Raw genomic sequence first — 24547 nt, 5'->3', positions numbered from 1 at the left:
ACAGTGTATAAAGAGTTACATTCAAGGAATAGTAATTTCACATGAATGCAGATACCCAACAATTCATATTTTCAAGTATAAGCACTTTTTACTAACACATTTTATTCCCTTTCAGCCGGTCTTGCTGTAATGCCTATTGAAGTCTCTCTATGAAGATGCAGGTTTAAAGGTGCTATTCACTTCCTATTTCCAAATAAAAGTCTTTTGCTATAAATTTCATATTTCCAAAAAAAGTCTTTGAAGATTATTTTCAAAGGGACAGCTTTTGCGCAAATATGCAAATGTAACTACATTCATCTTCTGTGTGGCATTCAAACAAATTGATAAAACCTCAATTTTACCACCAACAAGTTTTTAAGCAAATCAGGTCTATGTGCAGCAACATGAATTCATAAGTGTTACCTCAAAAGAGGTGGCAGATCAGGGAGAAGGCAGGACTGATCCTTTCAACAGCAGCCTAGATTCAAACTGACCTGTGACCTCTATGTTTTCCATCATCTTAAAATACTTGTTGAGCATTTTATTTATTTTTAATAGTGACCAAGATGAACAATCCTGATAGCAGTATCAGAGAGGTTGGTAAAAAGCAGATTTCCAGAGCTCAAATCAATTTAGGTCTTCACTTACAGAAGCATACTTCCAGATAATAGTTGCAACTCAGTCAATTCAATCAAAAACTAGGTAGTAGGATCTCATAGATCTGCAGACAGCTCCAGCGCACCTGCTATTGCACTGCCTTAAGATTCTGAAAAATTTAATTTCTATTTGGAAAGGCAACTACCAAGTACTGCACTAACATAATCTGCAATTGCTGGCTGAGAAAGTCATGAGCAGCAGGCAATAACTGAGCGACTCTCAAAGATAAAGACAGTACTGAAGGAGTACTGAAAGAAAAATTGTGCATCCAAGGCATTTTAGAAACAGAACTGAACAGCAAAGGCTTTGACCTTGTAACAGAAAAAAATATGAATAATTTTCTTTAAGATTATTCTAGACATTTTTTCCGAATGAACAGGGAGAATAAGGAGGCAGAGAAGGAGAAGGTGGAAGATGACTCCTGGAAGAGGTTCCAGCATTCTTCCAACCTACAGGTTTTTGAGTGAACATCTTGCTGATGGCAATTTAGTCTTTCATTGCAACAGCTCTTAAAACAAAAGGCAGCTTTTCATGAACAGCTGGACAAGGAACTCTTTTGCAGAACAATTAAGTTCACCGCACTTATTCCCAAATTTAAAGTCAAACTCCAATATATTTGAAGTTAACACCCAAAGTATTCCTACAGAACAAAATGTTTCCTTTTTAATAAAACTAATTCAAAAGAAGTTAAAAAGCAGACTTGGGACAATTCTTCCTCTCAGTAATGTTTTCAGAGATACTGTGCATTAAAAAATCTTAATGGTCACAAAAACAAAATGAAATTTTGTATGGCAATAATGCAAAAGTATAAAAAAATTAGGTTTCCTTTAGACTATGCTGCGGTATTTTTTTTCCTAACCAGTGATAAACTATGCCAAACACAGACCTAGAAAATTTAAGATACACATTCATTACATTCAATGACAGAATTTTTCTCCAGATTAGGTCCTTGAATCTCAACTCAAATATAGAATGAAAAAACCACCAGTACCAAAATAAGTAGTTTGTTCTGAAAAACATCATCTTATTTCATGTTGATAAACAAAATTTTGCAGCATACTTGACTCTCAGGAAAGGTCAGGCATGAGTCATGTCATGATCTGAAAAGCAACCAAACTGGAACTTAAATAATAAGACAAACCAGTTAAAGCAAATGATGCATGCATCCATTTTTGTTTGCTTTGACTGTTTTGAAGAGAATAGGATCTTGAAAAAAAAAAATCTGAAAATTAATAGTGAACAAGTATAAACTACAGTTTTCTTCCCCATCAATGCACCTGCTCCACACTCTTATCAGACTAATAAAGGAAGCTATCAAAATATTTCTATTTCCTCATCACCAGTCTCCATTCAGTTAAAATTACTATAGTCAATTCCAGCTTGGCACTGTTATCTTAAACCAGTCTGCAGCATTGCACAGCCACATTGACATCCATCCATTTATAATACTGGTGCTCCTAGATTTCTTGCATCACTACTTTGATATTACTGGCATCAGAAGATTGCCCAAGAACACTAGTACTAGTATGCTGGCACCATTATTAAAACTCCCTGTATTAATGGCAATACAGATGCTGCTTCATTTGTGATGAATAGCAAGGCTAGTAAGTATAAGAAATGCAACAGTCATTATTGTTAATAGTTTATTGTCTGGTTACCAAGGAAATCTTATCGAGTATGGCAACACAGTCGGGCAGATTTTCGCTCTCAAAGAAGTAAGACTTAATATACACCAAATTTTCAAAAGAGATTTGAGCAAGGTTTCCCAGGTAACTGCAACTACTAAGCCCCAGGATCCCTTTATGATACCATGTGCAAAACTACACCAGAACAAACAGTAAGCTGGCATTCTAGAATGGAAGAAAATCTCAGTGAGTAAACCCAGCTCCAAAAACCAAGGGAGACAGGAACTCATTGACCAACTCACTTCTAGATTATCAGTAAGTGACCACCCTACATAAAACAAATACCTGAGTATTCCTACCTTTTCTTCTCCCAAGCTTTGATACTTAAAAGTATATAAAAGTGTGGTTTGAACTTTGAGGGTTTTTTCTTAAAGCTAGTGGGAAAAAAAACACAGAGGTCACCATGTTTTGATGCAACTGCTAGTCATTCTCTGATACCTGACCATTCCAGTTTTAAAAATTGTTGTCTTATGATTCCATAAATAGTCTCATGTCAAACAGTTTCATGCACACATAAACCAGTAAATCTCTTTGGTGAAGTTTCACCAACACTTAAAGATAGCATACACTCTGTGAGTGTACAGAATAAAGCCTTGACTGCTACATAATTAGTACCAATAGCTCAAGTACAGTGGAAAGGATAAGAAACCCAGTCCTCCTGACCAAGTAAACTAAGAGAGGAGGACTAGGAGAATATTCACTTCTGATGACTAGATGAGGCGGGAGCAAAACATTTCCACACAGCGTTCTGAACTGAGATACCAAGTTGTATTTGAAAGCACTGCTCAACAAGAAAGCGGTTTAAGCAGCTGGACAAATAAATCTGATTTACTCAAACCAAAATCACAATAAAGCTAGCTTTTAGGTTTTTGTCCCCATCTGCTGAGAGAAGATCAATTATGTTGCACCACGGCTACGTATATCTAACTCACTTAAAGGTTTTTTTTTTTTTACTTCCATTTGACATTGACATTTTGAAAAGTAGGGGTTTAGAACAAGAAAAAAATGGGACTTCTACTTATGTACTGATCATTACCCTGACACTTTCAGCCTTCACGTGGGAAAACCACCAATGCAAGCAAGATTTATGACATAGTGTTCTGCAGTTCTTTAAGTTGAATACAAATTTTGGTCAGTTAACTGTATAACAGGTCATCCCATAAGCATTTTGATAACTCAAACATAAAAATCCATTTTAAAATTTACTGATTTCTTAAACAGTACAAGGAATTTATCTTAAATACTTTATCACATCGCTAGAGGCAGAACAGTAAAAACTTTAGATAAATTATTTACAATTATGTACTGTGAAAGGTTGGTCTTCAAATACTCCAAGAAAGATTTTCCAAAAAGAAGTCTGCATGGTGATCACTTATTTCTTTAGATTATTCATTTTGTCAGAAGCCCTTATGACACAACATTGTAATACCCAACTTGAATATTCAATAAGAACATAAAAAGACTAAGCTAAATTCTAGCTTTTGTATCCTCAGTTAGTAATTCTTGGTTCCATGTAGCTACATCACTGGTAAAACCACTCTTAAAAGCTCTGAGGATCTCTGAGACCCTATTGCTATTATAATAAGTAACACAGATAGTCTATGTAAAGGAAGTAATAAAAAAAAATGTACTTACAAAGCTAGGCTACTCAATACGTATTGTACATGCTCACATTCAGCTGGGAATGATACACAGGCAGACGTGAAACAACAGAGTGCCGTCTGAAGCACCTGAAGCTGAGGCAAAGGAACCTGCCATCTTCCAGCATAGTCTTCAACAACCTAACGACAAAAATATTGAAATATATGTATTACAATGGAAAACACTCTCTTTAGTCAGAAATAAGTAGTAGTTAATACAATACCTGCTTTATCTCCCCTCCTTCTCCCTCAGAAGTAGGATTTGTAACCAAAAAACCTGACCATTTTATGTTATCAAACCAAAAAAATAAATAGAAACTTTATGACCTAAATTATAAAAGATAGACCACAAAGGACCTTCAACTATTCTCTGCATAGGGTAAGGCAGGAAATACTTTATTTTTACATAGTATCACAGTAGATACTACACTCTGCATTTAAATCCAAGTTTTTCTTTTGCAAGAGGATACAAATTAGAGAGTCTAAAACAATATCCAGAGATTCCATTCTAAAAGTTTCAAAGAGGGGAACGACTAGATTGTGCTCTTCTAGCCTTTATGTCAGCAGAGAAAGGCACAAACATACCAGTCACCCTTTCTTTTCTGATCAAATACGTAAGTTTGACCTTTTTTATCCGTATGATGGAACCAAGGCCAGTTATGCCCAGATCCATAGTTACGGAACTGCAACACTATTTAGAGAAACATGAAGGTGAAAAATAGGTGTTTTGATGGAGAAAATGGAGAAAAATCCTGGCCTGGTCATCTAGTCAATCTTGTTTGCATTAATAAATGCAAATTTCTGGCACTGCCTATGCCCACATTGGGAGGCTCAATAAACCAGCGCCATCTGATATTTCTACACAGATATCCCTACACTGAAGTCCTCTGAAAGGCCCAGTCCATTTAGAGCACTCCATATATAAAACACAGAGCACTGAGTTCAGCACAAAGCATAGCAATAAAACAGATGTCCGTAAAGGCACCCACCAATTCTGTGACAGTCTAGTCGTTATGCTGCAGTCCCCCAGCAAGTAGAAGGCCAAGGGCTTTGGGTCGTGTCTCCTTTAATCAACAGCTATGACAGCTTAGAATACTGCATATAAGTCACGAGACTGAAAACCGCATTTCTTCCATGCTCTGGCTCATAGCTTATCTCACTGCACTACAGCCAGGATCCCTTTGCTCACTTGCCTTATTTTTTCATCATAACAGCACAGCTTCTGTATAAGCAGATGGGTGGACTAGCTGCACTTCAGGGCCTAGGGCACTCTTCTCCAGCTGAGGAAACCTAACTGACATCATCTACACCCCGAGAAAAGTGAGAAGCAGGTGGGGAAACACGGTGTCATCAGCCATGTTGAAAAGAGAAAGCTAAAGCACTCCATAGCATATGGAAGAGACAAGTAACTAACTGGCTTCAAGAAAGCTATGAAGTGCCAAACCTAGTTACACCTGGCCACCTGTCTCAAGAGCCAGGCTGGCCAACAAAGCATAGACTAAACCAAAAGTCAGATCTATCCCTCTTCAGGACTTCTTTTTGACTTAAAAGTCTGTGAATCCCACTCAGATTTGTCTAATTCCCCATGAACTAACTAAAGGGCTTATAAATCAGGTTAAGCGGCCGACATTTGTAGTTCCAAAGCTACATGCCTAACTTTGTTTAAGGCTCTGCAACGTGAACAGGCCGGTGTCCCATTTCTGACAGTTTGGTTATAGCTGCTCCAAAGCAAAGCAGTAACTGATAATGGGACCAGTAACTTTTTCTCCTCACCAACAACAGCTGAGACTGATTTATATTTGGTAAGTAGATTTTGACTTTCCACCAAATTTATTTTCATAATTCCTGTTTGAAAATCTGTTAGCTTAATGCAGCAAACACCTAGGTCAACTGGAAGAGAATTAGCAGACTTGTAGATAAACACTCTTCCTCTTACAAGGAAGAACACACACTTTATAAAACAGTACTGCCTCACACATCTATTGTGAGTTCTCTGAAATACGTTTAACAAGGTCCCTTGCATAGGAAAATACAAAAGCCTTAGGAGAAACACAGCAGATGGAGAGAATGAACGTCTTTCAGTGGTTTTAGCCTCCAAATGGTCAAAGGTAGAAATAAAACAGCCATGGGAACACGTCAGTTCCCACTATGATGTTTCACAACACTTTGACCCAAGAGGCACAGTACAGATACATTCATAAAGGATTTCAAGCAATAAGACAACATTTTGTGGTGATACTATGTTTGGTTTTTTTTCTTGGTAGCATAAAGTGCTAACCGTAAAGAACTGTAGAAAGGAATTATGACAGTGAGTGATGAAATTCAGCATAGACAAGTGTGCCACTGTACTTGGGGAACAAAACAATCCAAACATGTAATATGATGGCCTTCACACTGACAATTACCACCCAAGAACAAGACTGTGTTCGTATGGTAGACGTTTTAATGACACATCACCTCAATGCCCATCACAATGGCCAAGAAAGCAAATTAAGTATTAGGAGAGTATTAAGATAAAACTAAGCAGAGTGTTAACTGCTCAAAACCATAGCACAGCCCCACATGTATAAAACTGCATGCTGGTTTGCTATCTGCCCAATCCTATCTCAAAAGAGAATACAGAAGGCTTAACAAAAGCTTTGTCAGAAAGCAAGAAATGGTAAGTAGCAAAATAAATTTCACATAAGGATCAATGCAGCTAACTGAGACACTTTAGGTTGTAAAGAAATGACAAGTGCAGGGGGACACACCAAACAAGGTTGGCAAGCAGGATCAAAATAAATTACAGGACGTAGTTCTTCACACAGTGTGCAGTTAAGCTGTGGAGCTCCTTACTAAAAGGATGCTGTGGATGCTGAATGGCTACATGAGTTGAAAGAGGCTGCATGAGCTGATAAAGAGATCCACCAAAAGTTACTAACTGCAGTAACTTAGCTGAACTGAAAATAGTTAGAGAGGGGAAAGTTACTCTATTTGCTTGTGTCATTCTTTGGTTAGGCATATATGAACTTTTGGTAAGATTCTGGTCCTAATGTCAGTGTATTGCTTCTGCAAATAATCAGCATTCAAGAGCAATACAACAAAGACTCACGCTGACAATAAGAGTTAGACATTGTACTCTCTGAAAGGTGCAGTCCTACTGCCCACACTTTATAAAGTCCTATACAATCCTATTAGTTGCCCTTGCTGCACCTACAGTGTTCATCTGAACCCAAAGCAAGCTAGTTCAGGACCTAAGTGACAGAGAATAGCCTCCTCTCCCCCAAAAGGCCAACAGTCACTGTCTGCATCAGCTCTCTGAACCGGCTTGCCACCCCACCACAGAAGTACCAGAGGCAGCACAGAAAGGAAGACACCACAACAGCAACATCGCCTTTGTCAGGCAGTTAGTCTGCAACTCAGATGTATCCACAAAAGACTCACAGCAATAGCTCCCCCCACCCCAAACTGGTCAGAAAGAATATGAATAGCATACTTTTTTTTTTCTGAGTATGGGTACCTGAAACCATGCATTTGTCAGTCCCAGGAAAAAAAAAAAAGTAGTCTAAAATTGGTCAATTCTCAGCAGACTTGCAAAAATTATCAATAAGGGGGTTGGGGAGAAAAAGCTAAGCTAAGTACGAAATAAATTCCAAACCACACTCCACACACATATTCTATATTGGGGGGTCGGGAGGCTACAGGTGGAAATAACGTATGTTTGGTTTACAATTCTATGTATACTTCAATGTCTGTTTTTAAGCGATCTCACGGAATAGCTTTTTCTCTAATAGAAACTAACACCTTCTTTTTGTTCAAAATACTCAATATGCCATGCTCTGAAACAAGTCTGTAAACAAGAACACAGGTAAAGGTTTATACCAAAAAGAACCCCCAAAACTTTACCACTTCTGACATTTTTCAAGGAAAACAAAAGTCAAAGGGACACGCATATGTTCACCCTCATGTTCTTAAGTTGTGTCATCAGAGCACTTCAGAAAATCAGACAGATTATGCTGCTTGAGTCCTAAATGCTTTATTTAAAGTTTACGTTTATCAGCACATTTTTAACAAGCACATTAATTTCAATATAATGAAGTCAGCCAAATACGAAGCACATAACATTGTCAAAACAAAGCAGCCTGTTCCTTGTCCAATACACAGTGCAGAAAACCAGAAGGGAGGTGACATTTTTATGTGACTTTGCAACAATTCCCTTCAAGAATTATGTTAGGGTGCAATTTTAATACACTTAAAGACTCTCCATGCATCATTCCCCAGTTTGTCTTTACCTTTTAAATTACTACCATTCATGAGGAGACTGGGGGGCCTTTTGTCTGCCCTTTCTCATTCAGTGCAGATACAAATACTGAAAGGGAGGCTGGAGCACCTTTCTGAACCGATGCCCAAGTTCAACCCCCCCTTTCTCCCACACCAATACACTACCTCCCCTTCTTTAGTATGTCTGAGTAACTCAGAGGAAAATCCATGATTCAGGTGTGTCCTGTTAAGTGCAAAATCAAGACCAGACTTATCAGTCTCCTACAAGCAGTTTCTAAGCACACAGCTAAAGCAACTGACCCCGAAAACATGAAGGAAGTAACACTTAAGAGAAATAACATTGCAAATAACTGGATTTACAAATATGTAGGACACAAGAAACAAATGTTTTATGCAGTGCTAGGCCTGAGGTTGCTACAGGTTTTCACGTCCCTCCCCACAACAAAAAAAGAAACTGAAAAGAAACAAATCCCACCAATTTTAAAGTTTTGTCATGACTAGGATTTTAAATTAAGTTACTCCCATAACTTTTTGTGAGATTTAACAGTAAAGGAAGTCACCACAGGATTAAAAACACAACAGTTCTGTGAGTACTTCTGTTCATAGTTCTTAGAAAAAGAAAGCTAGTTGGCAAATATAGTGGTTGACATTTATCATAATAAGCAAATATAGTGGTTGTCACAGAATAGACCAAACCAAAAAGGATTTAAAATGCCAAGCAAAAAAGGGGCATGTTAAAAAAAAAAAAAAGAAGTTTCCTGAAAATTAAACACCATAATTAAAAGCAACACCTACCATAGTTGCCTGTTCAGTAGAAGTACCAGAACAGTTCGGATACCAAATTTCAGTTCTAGAAGAGAACTTGAGTAACACTAAATGTATTCTACCTGGAAACACCAGAAAAAAAAATCACACCTTTTTTACTGTCTTTTTATCCTATTGAGTGGATGAGGAGCATTTTGTTCTGTTTCCGCATATAAACGAGCTAACTGTGTCCTTACAAAAAAGGATTCCATTATCTAATTAGAGAGTAGAAGATTTTAAGATGACACAAAACACTACTTAATAGATACAAGTTTAAAAAGGTTTTATATGGTGCTAACTACAAAAAAAAATAAAAATAAAGGATGTTAGCAATGGCTTTGCTGCAATTCACATGTGAATATTACATAAGGAGTAACCAAACATAATCACACTTCTGGCAAAAGAAAAAACATCACCCAGCAACAGCATGACACATCCTATGAGACAAGTTTCTGCCAAAGCTCTACTCTTAAAGCTAAATGCTTCCCCCCACCCTTAATTACCGAAATCTCATCCATTTCCTCAGCCTGTTTGAGGCAAGAACAATATCTAAGACTGGGTGACAGTCTGCCGCTTGCGCCACAATGAAAACTGTATTAATCCTAGAAAAGCAGTATTGGGCTACTTGTAGCATTGTAGTAAAAGTGCCTGTGTAAGACTTTTATGACTGAAAGATAAACATTTATATTGAAAGTAGTAATATCCCTCCTCACCTTTTGATTAGTTCCCCCCAGAGTGAGTCAACTAATTTAAAGAATTGTTTTGATCATAGAGAGAACTGACAATCTTGTGAACACTCACATGAATGCATATGTCCACATCACCAGTGATATTAGTAAAATACGATTTAAGATGCATTTAAAGTAAAAAGTACAATTACTTCTTTCCCTCATCTGAACAACTACTACCAAAAAGGACTTAACTTTTTGATTTTTGCATTACCTACTGCAATAAGTGTGCTGCTTCTAACTTAAAGAAGCCCACTTAGCAAGGCTATCAGACAAACTATGCTTCACAAGCATCATTCAATGGAGATCCTTCTTTTTAGGTATAAATCTCTGCAACTCCTTTCCAAGTTACAATCTTGATGTATCTTTTCCAAACAAAACTCAAAAGCTAATTTTCATACAAAGCTAAACTTTGAGACAAGGCATTAAAAATTGGAGAAGTAGCAATACAAAGAAGTTTGAGAGCGTGAAACAGAAAAGTTCCAAATTGGAAGGAGAAAAATGTTACAAAGATCAAGAGAAGTATACAACGTATTTGTACATTTGTGCATGTTTCCTTTTTAAAAATACTAACTTGGTAATCCTACTTTTCAAACAGGGAGATAATTTCTCAGGGTACAGCTAAAAGGAGAACAGGCACAAAAGCTGAGGAGAAGCCAGTACGTGAATAAGAAAAGACTATATAACGTTAATGACAAAACAAGAGCACTGAAGACCGAGTCCTTCGGCACACCCATCTGCAAATAAAGAGGTTGCAAATCAACTACTATTGTGAATTCTCCCAAGAAGCTGACTGAAAACAGCCATGTGCACTACATATACCAACAACCAAGTCTTGCACGATAGTGGCGTATCAGATTTCCCATCAAGCATCAGAGAAAAGAGTGCAAACACCTAACCCAGGACACCCTTCCTTGCACACAGGTAATCGTCAGCAGAACTGAATGCTCACACTTGGCATTCAGCTTGGGAGTAAACACAACCCAGTGCTCACCCCAGATGTGTTGTAAGGATTTCCTTTTAAACCCAAACTTCACTTGAATCTTGAGCAGTGTAATACTAAACTGCTTAGTAGCAAATTGAATATGCTTGTTTTCACCAGCCAAACATGGAAAAAAGATCCAGTAAACAGAGAACAAAATGACAAGTTAATTTTTAAATTTAAACCATTTCAAGTAGTTACGTTATTCTTTGATACACAGGTAAATTTAGTTACTGCAATGTATGGTATGCCCTTTACAAGCTTTCACATAACTAGCAATGTCACACATTAAAAACAACCCGAAAAATGTCAGTCAAATAAGTCAAATGTGACTTTTAACTGCGCTCTCAAAATTTGAGCCGTTAACAAGTATAAAGCATATTTATTCAGAAAGATACAAAAAAACCCCTAGAACACCACAAATCATTACAAGAGAAATCAGGTGGTTAAAGATTACAAATTCTACCTTCTCAAAGAAATAAACTTCAAAGAAACAGAAGAGACCACTTTGCACTACTACTACTACTACTCATGTGAGCAAGATTTCTGTAGCTAAACTTTAAAATAGTGTATGGAGATCAAATATGGATCCCAAAGGTCCAAAACAAAATAAAATAGAAGTCTAGCATAACTTAAAGGTTTGGTTTTGGTTTTCTGTTGCTTGTTTTTTAGAAAATATAAAAGCAGCTTAACAACTATTCATTCAAAGTTCAAAGTACACGTCAAAAGCAAGTACTTTCAAATTTAAGCACATCACAAAAAGTGTGAAAATTTATTAATCCCAAATTCAGAAGAATAAACATTCAAGACATGTATATTTTTCTGCCTTCATCCCCACAAAGCAAGACAGACAACAGCTGAGTCATATACCCCTGTATTTTTTTTGTCTACTAAAATAAATCCAAGAAACACTATCTTCTCTAGCGCGTTACTAAATTCTATTTCTTAGCTTTTGATTTTATAAACCCAAGAATTATTTCTCCAGCCGTGACTCAAGATAACACCAATTAACATAAGCAAACCAGGTAATCTTTATTTCAGGAAGTTGGATCCTACTGGAAGGCCGTAAGCTGATGCCATGGTAAGAGCAGATCGAGTAGTGTTTACACTTCACAGTATTACCCTGTTACTTTAGATCAGACTCACCTTGTGTTTATTTTAGTCAGTACAGAACAACATAAAATAACATCTAGTACAGTTATGCAGCCATGTGGACAACTACAGAAATGCTGGGAGTAACTTGTAGTATTTTGATAGCACTTAATGTTATAAGAAAAGATTTGGAAGAGAAAATGCAATTCCAAGCCAGCGATAAAAACTATACCCACCTCAAGTGCAACGAAGTAAGCTATATTCATTTTCCAGCTCGCTGTTAAGGTCTGTTTTCAAATCAAGTAAATGTGGAAATGCAGCCTTCTAATTATAGAAGTACTCCCTCCACACTCATACCAAAAAACGTAACCATCTACACTATTTTCTCTGCCCTTCATCACTTGTATTTCACTCACACAGGAACCTCTCAATGGCTCTGGTCCCAGAGGAATCTCAAGAAAGAATTTCAAGTTCTGCATATAACATAACAAGTTGAAAGTCATGAAGCTCCTCCAAACGTTTAGACTGAGGGGGTTTCCTGCCAGGTACCACCTTTCAAATTTCTTTAAACCTACAAAGTAGTTACAGGCGCCTTGTTCTTTTGCTTGGCAAAGCTGGGAACAGTAGACTTGCTTTTCCCAGCGTCTAAGTAGTTTCAAAACACGACAAACTTCACAAATAAGAAATGCCAGATCAGCAATTTTTAGAAAGTAACACAGAAGCAGCTGGTGAGATGCATAAGCTGGCCACTTATCTTCCAACTGTCTCTTTTCATTCCCAACTACAGAAATCTTGGTTTTTGTTTTTCCCCATGTCATCAATCTCAAGTAACAATCTAAGAAAACACTTTATTCCGCTTTTCCTTGGAAGATTTAGGCTGTAATGACTCTGTATGACCATGCACACCTAGAAAACAAAAAAAGAGATCCCAGAAGCTACACAAGGGTTTAGAGACTCCACATTCTGACTTCAATTTGTATCATTAAACTGTGATTACACGTACGTTTAAGGAAAACGCTCTGATAATCCGGTCATCTTTTGTAACTGTTCCTTAATCTACTACTTGAAAGTGAAGTTCAGCTGCAATACTCCAGGCCTCAAGAGTACTGAATCTGGCTGTTTACAGCAATATTTTACCTTTCTAACATATTTCAAGGATGAAAGACATGTGCATACCAATGCTTTTCAAGGTATACGGCACTCTCTTTAAGATCAGTGAAGAGGTCTTTGCTTCTCTCTACAGAAAATGGCTCTAGAGACCGAAAAGGCTTTACACCTTGCTTCACTTTTCCTGTAGTTCTTACTGCGAGATGTGGATGTGCGCATACTTCACACAGTAGCGTAACTATAAGCAACCTAAACAGTATTCTTTTCAGCTGACATGAAGCTTCATCACCATGATTGAAGCACAGGCACATATTTTAATAGGTTGTTATTCTGAAAATAAAAATGTTTCTTTTGGGTAGTTCAAACTCATGCTATTATTTATTGCTAAGCAACTACTTCAACTGCTGTTCAACTTTTGACACAAAACCAGGAACATAGGAGGAGGCAAATTAGGACATTTAGAAGTGCCAAATAACCATTAAGACAAGCAAAATTGTGTTATCAGTGCAGAGTGGAATAAGGTGGAGAGGCTTGATCTGCAGAACAGCCCAATATGACCTTCAGAAGATCTGGATAGAAAAGTACAAAGCAACAGGCTCTGACAAAAACTAGAGCCAAAGGAAAAAACTGCACTAAAAAAGAAGACATATGGGGGGGGGGGGGGGGGGGGGGGAGGGGAGGAGAAGCCAAATCTAATAAAGCAAGACAGTATTTAACTGAGAAGTTTTGTTTTACAACAAGTGTTATGAGAAAGAGATGGCCTAAACTTCATAATACTTTCTGAAGAAGAAATATAAATACACTGCATCACTTATTAAATAGGCTGAGGGCCTATCAGCCCTCTGTATGTACAGGTATATATAGACCAGTAAAATTACAGCACTGTCAATCTCACGAGGGTAAAGGAGCTAATGTGAAGCACGCACAGCTTCATTTGTTGTCAAACCACAAACGTCACACAGCTACTAGCTCTTCACACCAGTACACTAACACCAGTGAAGAGATTGTATTTATATAGTTAAATCAGCAGAAGAATCCATTACTAAAAAACATGCTTAAACAAAACACAGGAGATTATATTCTGAGTGAGCACACGACTGCAGATCACACACCAGGCCAAATTAAAACAACAACAAAAAATATCGCTGGCAACAAAGTGTTAATATACTAACTCACTTTCATCAGGATTATTTCAGCTATGCACTGTTAAAAATAAAATTTAAGAGAAAAGAAACAAAGCGCTATATATACTGAGAGCACTGGCTGCCCATGTGGAGAGTTCACAAACTCGAAGCAAAACAAAGTAGGGGAGAGGGCTTGGCAATCTTCCTACACAAAAAAAACCTGCAGAAGTCAAGGTCAAGTGATTTAGATACTCTACCAGTAATAACTGCGATACAACTATTTTATAGGAAAATTCCTTCCCTGGTCTCGTCCTCTTCTGTTCACTACTAAGTCCTAGCTTTGCCTGGGAAACAGGATTGGCATTAGTAGATGAAGCTATCACTGCCCACACTTCCTCCTTAACACAAGGAATTCAACACACACAGAGCAAGTGCAGCTAGAAAAATTTAAAAACTCTCAGCATTCAGCAGAGGCAAATGTCTTTCCAACCTGCCAGCGTAATCAAATACGGTTGTGATTTCTTACAACTGTAGTTTATGCCACACTTCCAAAACCATTCACTTCTCCTTTTAATGGCTTTGCAATTTTTTTCACACGTACTAAGTTTAGAGAGATCACTAAGCAGAAGAAAACATAAAAGGATCGATGAAACCAAGCAGCAACCCGTGGACTTGTTGAGCAGTATGCTACCTGAGATGATTTTAAACACGTATTAGAGTAAATAATATTTCAAACAGGTGTTTCGCTGGATGTTTAAACAGGAAGAACAAAATAAGGACACAGTAAGGCATTTATTTAAATGGAAGAAAACAATCGCAGTGGAGAGGTGCGCAGCCAAGAAGTGGATGAAGTGAAGTAATTCCACACAAAAACCCTCTAGACTGTCTTTTGGAAAAGAGCAAGCAGCACGTCTGAAATCTACCCAGCCTAACTAATGTTTCATCAACACCTGCTGATGAAAGCAACTCGCAAAAGCAACCTGTTGTTGCTTGTTACTTCGCAAGGCGTACAGAAAGAGGTTGCGAAGAGCACAAAAATTCCAGAGCCGCCTGAGGAAACGCTGCTTTCCAAAGAGAGGGGGAGGAGGAAAAAAAAACCAAACCCAAAACCCAATACTACTACCCCGGTCTAATTTAGCCACCGTTATGGGACCTGTTTCCGAGGCCCTTCTTCCTTCCCCCTCCCCCCTCCCCTCCGCCCCCCGCCCAACTCCCCAGCCCGGGCAAAGCCTCCCGCAACCAGTTTGCCCCCCGCACCGCCGCCACCGCACGTGTCCGCGTCCGCCAGGCCCAGAACCGGCCGAACCTCCCAGCACCGGCCGGGCCAGACCAGACCGGGCCGGGCCGGGCCGGTCGCCACCGCCCCCCCCCCCCAACTCCGCCGCCCCCCGCCCTTCCTCGCTCGCCCGCCCCCCCGCCGGTCAGGCGCCTTCCCTCCCCTCCCCTCCCCCACGCAGGCCGCCCGGCCTCCCCTCAGCGCCCGCAGCCCGGCCGCCCCCCGCCGACCGAGAGGCGTCGCCTGCGCTCCCCTTCCCGGCCCCGAGAGCCGGGCGCCGACCGGAGCGGAGCGGGGCGGGCCGGGCCGGACCCCTCCCCCGCTGGCCCCCCAGCCCTGCCCCGGCGCTGACCCCGGGGCCGCCGGGGAGCGGCGGGGCGGCGGCCGCGGCAGCCCGGGGCGGGGGGTTGCGGGGGGTTGGGGGGAGCGGGGGGTCCCGGTCGCCGCCGCGCCCCGCGCCCGCCCGCGGGGGGGAGGGGCGAGCAGCGGGCCGGGGGGGCGGGGCGGCGCTCACCTGGCAGAAGCGGCGGCAGTAATACTGGCTGTTAAGGAGGGCCGGCAGGCCGGCGGGGGGTCCCGGCGTCACCAGCGCCTCCAGCTCCTCGCTGAGCCGCTCCGACTCCTGATCGCTCTCGTCTTCCGCCATGCTGCTCCGGCCGCCCTGCGCGTACCGAGCGCCCCCCCCCCTGCCCCCGCCCCGCCACGCCGGAAGGAGCGCCCCCCCTCCCCGCCGCCTCACGTCCGGCCACGCCCCCCCGCCGCGCTCCGATTGGGCCGGCCGCCGTGCCCATCAACGGCCCGCGGCGAGAGGGCTCGCCGGCGACCCCTGACCCGCGGCTCCTCCCTCCCGCCCGCCCGGCCCCGCCGAGGCCGCCTTCGATTGGAGCGAAAGCCCCTTCTCTGCTTCGTCCCTCCCCCCGCCGTCGCCATTGGCCGCTCATCCCGTCCGTCGCGGCTCCCTCCGCGGCCTCCCGCCGGCGACTGGCCGCAGCCCCCGTCCGCTAGGCGCCGCCGTCGCCCTCGCGCGCTCCGACTGGCCCGGGCGCGCCTCCATCACGGCGCTCGGCCCCGCCCCCCCCCGCTCCTCATCGGGCAGACGGGCCGTCCATCTCCGCGCGCCCGGGCCGGGGGGGGGGGAGCCAACCGCCGAGGGGCTGCTGCCGCTCGGCCGCGCTGTGGCGGCGGCCGAGACAGAGAGAGAGAGCGAGAGGGGCGGGCGAGAGGCGCGCGGCGGTTGCCAGGCGGGTTGCTAGGTCCCGCCTACCGCGGCCGCCAGGGTGGGTAGGTCCGTCTGGCTGCGGCGCGGCGCCCGTCGGCGGAGGGGCGCGTCCGGCCCGCGGCCCAGCGGGGCCCAGCGGAGGAGCGGCGGCGGCGGCGGCGGCGACGGCGCGGCGCACCGCCGGTGGGGCGTGGGGAGGCCGCGCGGCCGGAGCGGGTAACGGCGCCCGGCAGGGGGCGGGTGGGGGCCGGCGCGGCGGGGTGCGGCGCGGTGCGGCGCGGCGGGGCGGGCGGTGTGGCCGCCGCCGCCGCCGCCGCCTTGGCGGGGGCCGCTCTCCACCGCCTGCGGGGTCCCGGCGCCGGTCGGCGAGGGGAGAGGGGGAGAGAGGAAGGGCTGCGGGGCCGCCTCCCGTCTCTGCCGTAGAAACACCCGCCGTACCGGGCGGGGGAAGGAGCGGGCCGGGGCGGGGCCGGGGCGGGAGGGGCCGCACCTGTCTGCCGCCGCCGCCGGGCGGGGGGGCTGGGGTGCGCGCGCCGCCGCGGGCCGGGCCGGGCCGGGCCCTCATTTCCCCCCCCCCCCCCCCCCCCCCCCCGCCCGGTCCGTTGGGGGGAGGGAGGCGGAGTGCGGACCCCGCCGCTCCTGAGAGGCCCCTCACGGGTTCCATGGCGCCGTCGATCGGGTGACCGGACCCCGGGGAATAAACCGCCTGGAGTCCTGGGCCCCCCGGTCACGGCGGGGGGGACGGCGACACCGGTTTGGGGGCTTGGAAATCCGGCAGGCGTTTCTCCTCCTCGCCTGAGACAGCCCGCGGGCTCGCCGAGGGGCGCGGCGGACGCGGCGCCGTCCCCTCTCCGGTGACACCGATCGTAGCCGAGGCGTGCTCACCCCCCCCGGCCCCAGGGCTCCCGCCGCTGCGGAAGAGCTTCCCTCCTCGGAAAACCGGCGAGGGGGGCGGCGGGTCGGGTGTCTGTCCCGGGGGGGCTCCTCTGTACCGACGCCGGCCCCCCCCTGCTTGGGAACCCAGCAGTAGTTCAGGCGTCAGTAGGCATGGAAGAATCCGCGTCAAAACTTGAGGCAAAAAAACCCAAACCAAAACAAAAAACACAAGCCACCGAAAATCCTGCGTTTCCGTACTTGTCCTGTTCACGGAATTCCTGGGGATTTTGACATAGCATAAGTGCGAACACCTAGTTTGGTGGGGGATGTGTTTTGAGGCTTCGGAAGCCTGAGCGACAAGGTTATGTTAGGTTAAGGCTTGGTTTCCGCTCGATTTCAGGAAACAGTTGCTTTGGAAACTCACAGGGATAAATTGCATAAAGCAACAAAAAGAATGAAGAAAGTTCCATCCATGCTGAAAAAGCATTGTTTATCTTAGTCTGCAGGTTTGTGCAGTATCAGTCGAGACTTAACAGTTCTGGAAAGCAGCAGATAGTGCAAAAAATTAACTAGGAAAGTAGCTAATAGCAAGATTTTTTTTCCAAAAGGTCGTCGTCTCTCAGTGGAGGAATAGTTTAAGAAAAAAAGACAATATTGAAGACTGAATTCTCTGTTCCTTTATTTCCAGAGCAAGCGAAAGGCATTGTGGACAGCAGAAACTCCATTCAGTCCTTAGAGCTGGACAAGCTCAACTTACAGTTAGTTTGGAAGTTCTGGTCTTTTAATGGCAGATCTTTTAAAATGTTGCAACAGCAAAATCTATGTGTGTAATGAAGTAAGTACAGAGGAGAATACGTCTAGAGATATTCCGATCTCTCCGTCTGCCTTGTAAGCACAGGCAGTACAAAATTCTTCAAAGTCATTCACGCCCATAAGTGAATTCCCCAGGCAACCTATTATATTTCCTCAAAGTATTTGCCAAAATATATTTTTTAAGAAACGCCTGTTGCCCTCTTTTTGTTAAGAAAGTGAGTAGTTAATGTAATGACCATTCGTTTTGCTCAGAAAACCTCAAACCTGAACAGAGCTGTTTCTGAACTTCAACTGTACTTTGAAAAGGACTTAAGTTACCTTGGCTGAGATTTACACCAGCTACTCAATTTCTCAACACCAAAAAAAGGCATCGGTCTGGTTTGATTTTAGTACAATTGACTAGGTTATTGCCTGCTTTGGAATAACATAGTATAATTTAGAGTGATGTTAGAAAGCGTCCACCTCTCTTAGTTATCGGTCAGTTACCATCCCCAGAGAAGCTGTCATCTTTGAAAATACAGGTTCTTATTTTGCACTGAAATGTATGCGATTTTCTGTTCACATTAGGCTGTTCCAGCCGTCTCTAGTTACAGTGACAAAATTATTTGCTGTTGACTCTGAGTTAAGGTTCGGTCTAATAGTTTTGGTTTGAGCTGGGGCGGAAGTGAGGGGTGTTCCCAAATGAGTGCTGTCAAAGCTCAGGTTTGGCTTTTTTGTTTTGGTTTGGGGTTTTTTGGTTGTTGGTTGTTTTGGAGGGTTTTTTTTTACTGGCTTTTACAGGTGATAGTAATGGCCTTCTTGCCTGATATTTGGACAACTAGGATTTGCTAACAGAATTAATACACATTTTCAGGAAGTAAACAGAAAAATATGGACTCGACATTACTAAGAAACTGTCAAATATGTTGAAAATGCGAAGAAGAAAGCACCCTTTAGCTAAAGAGTAAAGGATAAAAACTGTCTTCAAGAAAAAGCAATAAGCTTTTCCATTTGACTTTCAGTGATGAACGGATTGAGTTTTGAGGGTTCTGTTGAGCTTTTGTAGTTGTAGAAACTAAAACGTGCTTTACTCTGACTCAAGAGGAACGTCAGTTTCCTAAGTTCTTTGGACTTCAAGATGATGAACCTTTCAATAATAGTTTCACTCGTGCATCTTACATGTAGTTACCTTTTAGATGTCAGTAAGCACTATATTGGATATTGAATAGACTGCATCCAGAATTACTTGGTTGAAATCATTAGTTTAACAGCAATTTTTTATTTTTCTTTTTCCAGCTCTCAGGTAAAGTTTGTTGAAGGCAGCAATGGAACGATTTGGAGTGAAGTCCGCTCCGTCACGTAACCGCTCGAAGACTGCTTTGTATGTAACTCCTCAGGATCGTGTAACTGAGTTTGGCAGTGAGCTGCACGAAGATGGAGGAAAACTCTTCTGCACTTCCTGCAATGTGGTTCTGAATCATGTTCGCAAGTCTGCGATCAATGACCACCTCAAGTCTAAAACACACACAAAGCGAAAGGCAGAGTTTGAAGAACAGAATGTCAGGAAGAAGCAAAGGACTCTGACTGCCTCCCTTCAGTGCAACAGTACTGCCCAGACAGAGAAAACCAGTGTCATCCAGGACTTTGTGAAAATGTGCCTGGAAGCAAATATTCCACTTGAGAAGGCTGATCATCCATCTGTGCGAGCCTTCCTGTCCCGCTATGTCAAGAACGGCAGTTCGATACCTAAGTCAGACCAGCTAAGGAAAGCATACCTGCCTGACGGGTATGACAATGAGAACCAACTCATCAATACTGAAGACCGTTGAGAAGAAAACTGTTTTCATCATCGTTGTGAAGTTTTACATATTGATGGTGTGGTTTATTTTTATATTCATGCATATATACAGTGTTACATATTGGTTTTACAAGCTATTTTGTATTATTGTAGAAACGACAATCTATTTGTGAACTTAGTGGTATGCCGCAGACTGTTGCTAACCCTGCTGTAGACTTCAGAGCTACGTTGATGTAGAACTCACGATGAATGTAGGGAACATACCTGGCATACACCTTATCTGTGTTCAGTCCAGCTGTAACTGGCGCTAAGAAAAAGGCACTTGGATGGAGCACCTCACTTACCTAAACTGTGCATCTACGTATACGAGGAAGATGATGCGATAGGGATTGTTAATCATGTCAGTGGATTGCTTTGTCCAGTATCCTGTCCATGAGTGACCAAGAAGAAGCGCTGCACATTTGAAATGCAAGAAGCTGTAGAATGGTTAGTTAAAATATAACTGCTCTGTGGGGGGAGGATTATTGCAAATTCCTATTCAAGTTTGGTTTACGTTCAAAAACGGGAAACATTTTTCTTCTAGAATACTCCCTTACCCTATTTGGTGCGACTGTGGATGTATTCATTATCTAGCTTAAATAGTCAGTCTCTTGTATTGATCTCTGAACTCCACTGTTCTCATAAAGCTAAGAGTTCTGCAGGTTTACCGTGCCCGCTTTCTTAAAATCACTGTTTCATCGTCTCGGTTTAATGTGTCCCCTTCAGTTTCAGTGCCAATCTTTGAAAGTTGAGTAGACAAACCAGTAACTGAGTGTGGTTTGCAGTGCAGCAGCTGGCAAGTGAAACTCGTACTGGACCAAGATCTTAGTAGAGATGATTAATGCCTTTCTCTTACTAGCAGGACAAAGGCTGCTAAATCTGAGTTGGGGGTGGGGGAGGCACTAAACTGTGGAGCTGAGAAAACTTTTTTACAGTGCACAGGAGAAGAGGCTCCTCCATCTTTCCCTGAAGGTCCTCTACATCTCTGGCCTTGTCCTCAGCCTTTTAGTCAAAGGAGGTAAAGTGATTAAAACAGTTTTCAAAATAGTTACTGCAGTGGCTGTTCAATACCTGTAAGCGCAAATAGGAAAACATGTATACTTTGAAGCTCTACTGGAATTACAGACCTGGGCTGTATTTCTTACTCTGTGCCAAGGCCGCATCTATTGGACTGGCACAAAGTAAAATGCGAAATTGAAGAATTTCAATCATGTTACCCTCTCCCAAATCTAGTAAACTATTACTGAGCTATTCCACATTATTATGCCAAATAGTCCGCTCGGTGTAAGTGCTCTATAAAGTTTTTGAATGCAATGAGGGAGCACTGTGCAGTGTTGGAATACGACCAACTCCTGCCTGCTCTAGATTTCCTTGAGATGCTCTGGGTTCAGGGATGCGCTAAGCATATTCTAGCAGCACAGAAATCCTCTGCTCAGTGGATACAATGGTGTAAGCGTGCTTTAACTCCCTCAGGTGGAGCCAGTTGTTCTGTCCAGCTTCCTTTCCCCTGTAGAGTTTCACGGTATCTGTTTCTCAGTATTTCTTTTATTCCAGATATTTACAGCAATACTCAGTAATTGCTAAAAAGAGACAAAATAACCTGCTTATTTAGTTTCTGTAGCGATTTCCCTAGCTTTTTCTAGAGCAGTCTCTTTTGCTGGATTGAGAGAGACTCACAGACCTAGTAACAACTGGTTTTTGTGCAATTAGCTTCTACAGAAATGCACTTGTGTTACATTATAACCATGTCTTGAAGCCTTCTGCTATGAGACCTGTTTGAGTAAATGGACAGAACTAAAAAGCAGAAGGCTGCCTATCCATGTGTACCAGTACACGGGTACTCGGTACACTGCTGCACCTTTGGTCCCAGTTGAAGCTAGCAGGACTCCATGCAGTCATAGCAATCCTGTCAATGATACTGGTTGCTGGTTTAGAACTTCAGACAGAAATAACAGTAGTAATTTTTTACTCTAATCTTAGATATCAAAATATGCCTTCCAAAATATCATTTGCTATTGCACAAGCTTGGGTTTAGCTTAACATCATGAACTGCCTTGGGCTAGAACTGTTTTATAAATCTTCTTAAGCCAAGTGAAAGGTACACTGCCAATAGCCTTTTCTGTCCTGACAATGATTGAAAATGTTCTTTTACAGCTGCTGTTTCATTACAGTGAAACAACATCCTTGCTTTAATTTTTTTTTTTTTTTTTTTTTTTTTTTACCTTATGAATGCTATCTTAGAATTGAAGCAAATAGAAAACAGTGGAGTATTGAGGAAACAGGCTTCCATTAAATGAAAGCATCTAGGGAAGACCGTATGATTAAAAGGTATGAATTTGGACTAGTTAGCTCAGTTCCTGCTAACATGGAATTTCACTGGCTGCACCCCGTAACCATTTTATATAGGATTCAATGCTGTATGTTTTTCCCTTGACTGGCAAACTGACAGACATTTTGAAAAGCTCAATGGTGACATTAAATAGGCTCTTGCACAAATGAGAAAAAAAAAATCAAGTTACTTTCACTTGTACAGTTTTACATAAAAATAAAAGTTAGCAACATCAACAGCTTTTGTTAAAAAAGAAAACGAGTCATTTTCAGTAAGGCAAAGCAATATTAGAACACTTAGTTTCTCAAAAGCTTACTCTACAGTAAAGCAGTCTGTGTACTATTTTCAGTTATTATTCTAGTACCAATTTATTTTTTATGCAGAATTACTGCAGAGGGTATGAGCCTGGTGAGGAACTTTTTCAGTGTAGCCATAGGCTACCAACTCGTAACAATTTGGAAGCAAAAATTGGTTATCAGGATTTTGAATGGAACTGACTTAATTCCAATGCACAGCAATCTGTAGGACACTGGTGTCTTAATAATAGGATGTTTTTGTTAAAAAAAAACCAAAACAAAACAAAAAACCAAACACCACACAACAGTTTTCAAGCTTTATGAAAATCAAGATACTGATCTATTGCAACAAACATTCAAAAGGTAGTAAAACAATGAAAAATAAAGCGCTTCCAGGTAATCTAGAAAGAACAATGACTAAGTAAGTTTATATTCATGGACATAACCTGGATCATCAACAAGACAGTTACACTTATTTGCTTTAAAAGTAAAAACGGTTCCAGTCAGTCTTGGAACAGTTTTCTGCAAACACTCAAGTTCAGAGCATAATTTTGCCAGTGTGGCTATAGTTGGATAAAACATAACCTTGGTTTAATTGCTGTTGATCTTAGGGAAGATTTACAGCAGAAGTTTTCTGGTATATCTAAACCTAAGTAATAACTAATTCCTAGAACAGAGGCTGTGGTTAAGTTGTTTAACAGTCTCCATGGGGTTTTCCTTTTTTCTGCAAGAACACTGCATTATTTTTCCATGTATTTCCTGTAAAGAGTACTCTCAGAATTAAAGAGAGGGTGGTAGCAACGTCTGCTTTTCATTTTACATACATATATAGGGACAAGCTATAAGGGATACTTTTTGCCAGGTGGTTTTTTTAATATATTTGAAGCTCTAATATTAAAAAAAAAAAAAAAAAGTCTTTTCTTCTCTGACCATGTACTTTTATTAGTTTAGCCAACTCACAGCTAAAATTACTCCAAAGTGCTTTTCTTGGAACAACAATTTCAAAGAATAAAATACAAACAGGAACATTCTCTGTTTTGTGACTACTTACATGTATGCACCATGTTAGTTTCAGCTTGCATGTTCTTGAAAAAATGTGAGTAAGTTCTAATATTTTTAAGCATTTTGAAGCCTGTAATTTGGCAGATCCCTAGAGGAGGTGAAACATTCAACGTAATAAAAGGGAAAGCTGTTTTTCAATTGAGAGAGAAACTTGGTTCTGCAAAGTATGGGATATTCTCATGATAGAAGGATTATTTTTAGCCAGAGCCCCTTTTAGCAATTTTAGCAATTCTGTTGAACTGAACAGTGAAATGCTCCCTGCTAGGTTTTGCAGCATAATGAGCTGGTTTGAGGGGGGGGGTGGGGGGGGGGGGGGGGGTGGGGATGGGGGTGGAGGGGAAAAAAAAAAAAAAAAAAGAAAAAAAAAGAGAGCTGGAAGTTTGGCAAGGATATTCTCTATTTATATTTGCATATAAAGAGAGGCGAGTCTCACTGTTGTTGTGTTCACATTGTACTCACTGCTAACTCTGTGTAATTTGAGTGCTTGTTGTCTTTGTACAATTTTAAGGTTGTGTCTAACTTTCAAAATAAATTTTTTTTAAAAAAGCTTCTCACCGTAATAATGCTATTAGAGTTTAGTCTCTTTTGGGCTAGTGAAGATGCTTTATTTTTGGCTTGGTGGTAGGGATGTTTTGCTGATGGTAAGTGGCCACAGAAGTGGTTTTATTTAAGCAAGTGATGAACTTTTGATTAGATGCTAGGGTGAGGCTGAAAGTATCTGGGTCCTGCAGTACCACAAGACTTCCTGTTAGAACAGCAAGGCCAGAGTAAGTGATTTAAGTTTTTATATTAAAATATTATT

The 24547-nt window shown here is 42.1% G+C and overlaps 2 protein-coding genes across 7 annotated transcripts in view; one reads left to right on the top strand and one right to left on the bottom strand.

The window, feature by feature from the left end:
- The window catches only part of ZNF654 (zinc finger protein 654), a 37295-nt gene extending 21281 nt beyond the window's left edge, over window positions 1–16014 (bottom strand). The window contains exons 1-2 of the mRNA XM_049824273.1: window positions 15849–16014; window positions 3957–4102 (exon numbers count right to left, since the gene is read on the bottom strand). Coding sequence (XP_049680230.1) covers window positions 3957–4102; window positions 15849–15980 — 278 coding nt within the window. The 5' untranslated portion in view covers window positions 15981–16014. The remainder of the gene's footprint in view (window positions 1–3956; window positions 4103–15848) is intronic.
- A 449-nt stretch (window positions 16015–16463) lies between these two features.
- On the top strand, window positions 16464–24033 carry CGGBP1 (CGG triplet repeat binding protein 1). 6 transcript variants are annotated; one of them, XR_007508989.1, is made up of 3 exons: window positions 16651–16769; window positions 19518–20505; window positions 22300–24033. XR_007508989.1 is itself a non-coding variant. In XM_049824308.1 (2 exons), the coding sequence occupies exon 2, from the start codon at window positions 19547–19549 to the stop codon at window positions 20048–20050; it is 504 nt and encodes a 167-aa protein (XP_049680265.1). In that variant the 5' UTR covers window positions 16464–16611; window positions 19518–19546; the 3' UTR covers window positions 20051–24033. The 6 variants fall into 6 exon arrangements, 5 of the variants coding, with proteins under 5 accessions (XP_049680265.1, XP_049680264.1, XP_049680268.1 ...); XM_049824308.1 differs by lacking the exon at window positions 16651–16769 and adding an exon at window positions 16464–16611 and having other exon boundaries at window positions 19518–24033; XM_049824307.1 differs by lacking the exon at window positions 16651–16769 and adding an exon at window positions 16464–16615 and having other exon boundaries at window positions 19518–24033.
- Window positions 24034–24547: the final 514 nt, after the last annotated feature.

This window comes from Accipiter gentilis, chromosome 21 (genome assembly GCF_929443795.1).
Source record: "Accipiter gentilis chromosome 21, bAccGen1.1, whole genome shotgun sequence".
Taxonomy (NCBI): domain Eukaryota; kingdom Metazoa; phylum Chordata; class Aves; order Accipitriformes; family Accipitridae; genus Astur; species Astur gentilis.
Note: the sequence above shows the minus strand (reverse complement) of the source record. Positions and strands in the feature narration are given on the sequence as shown.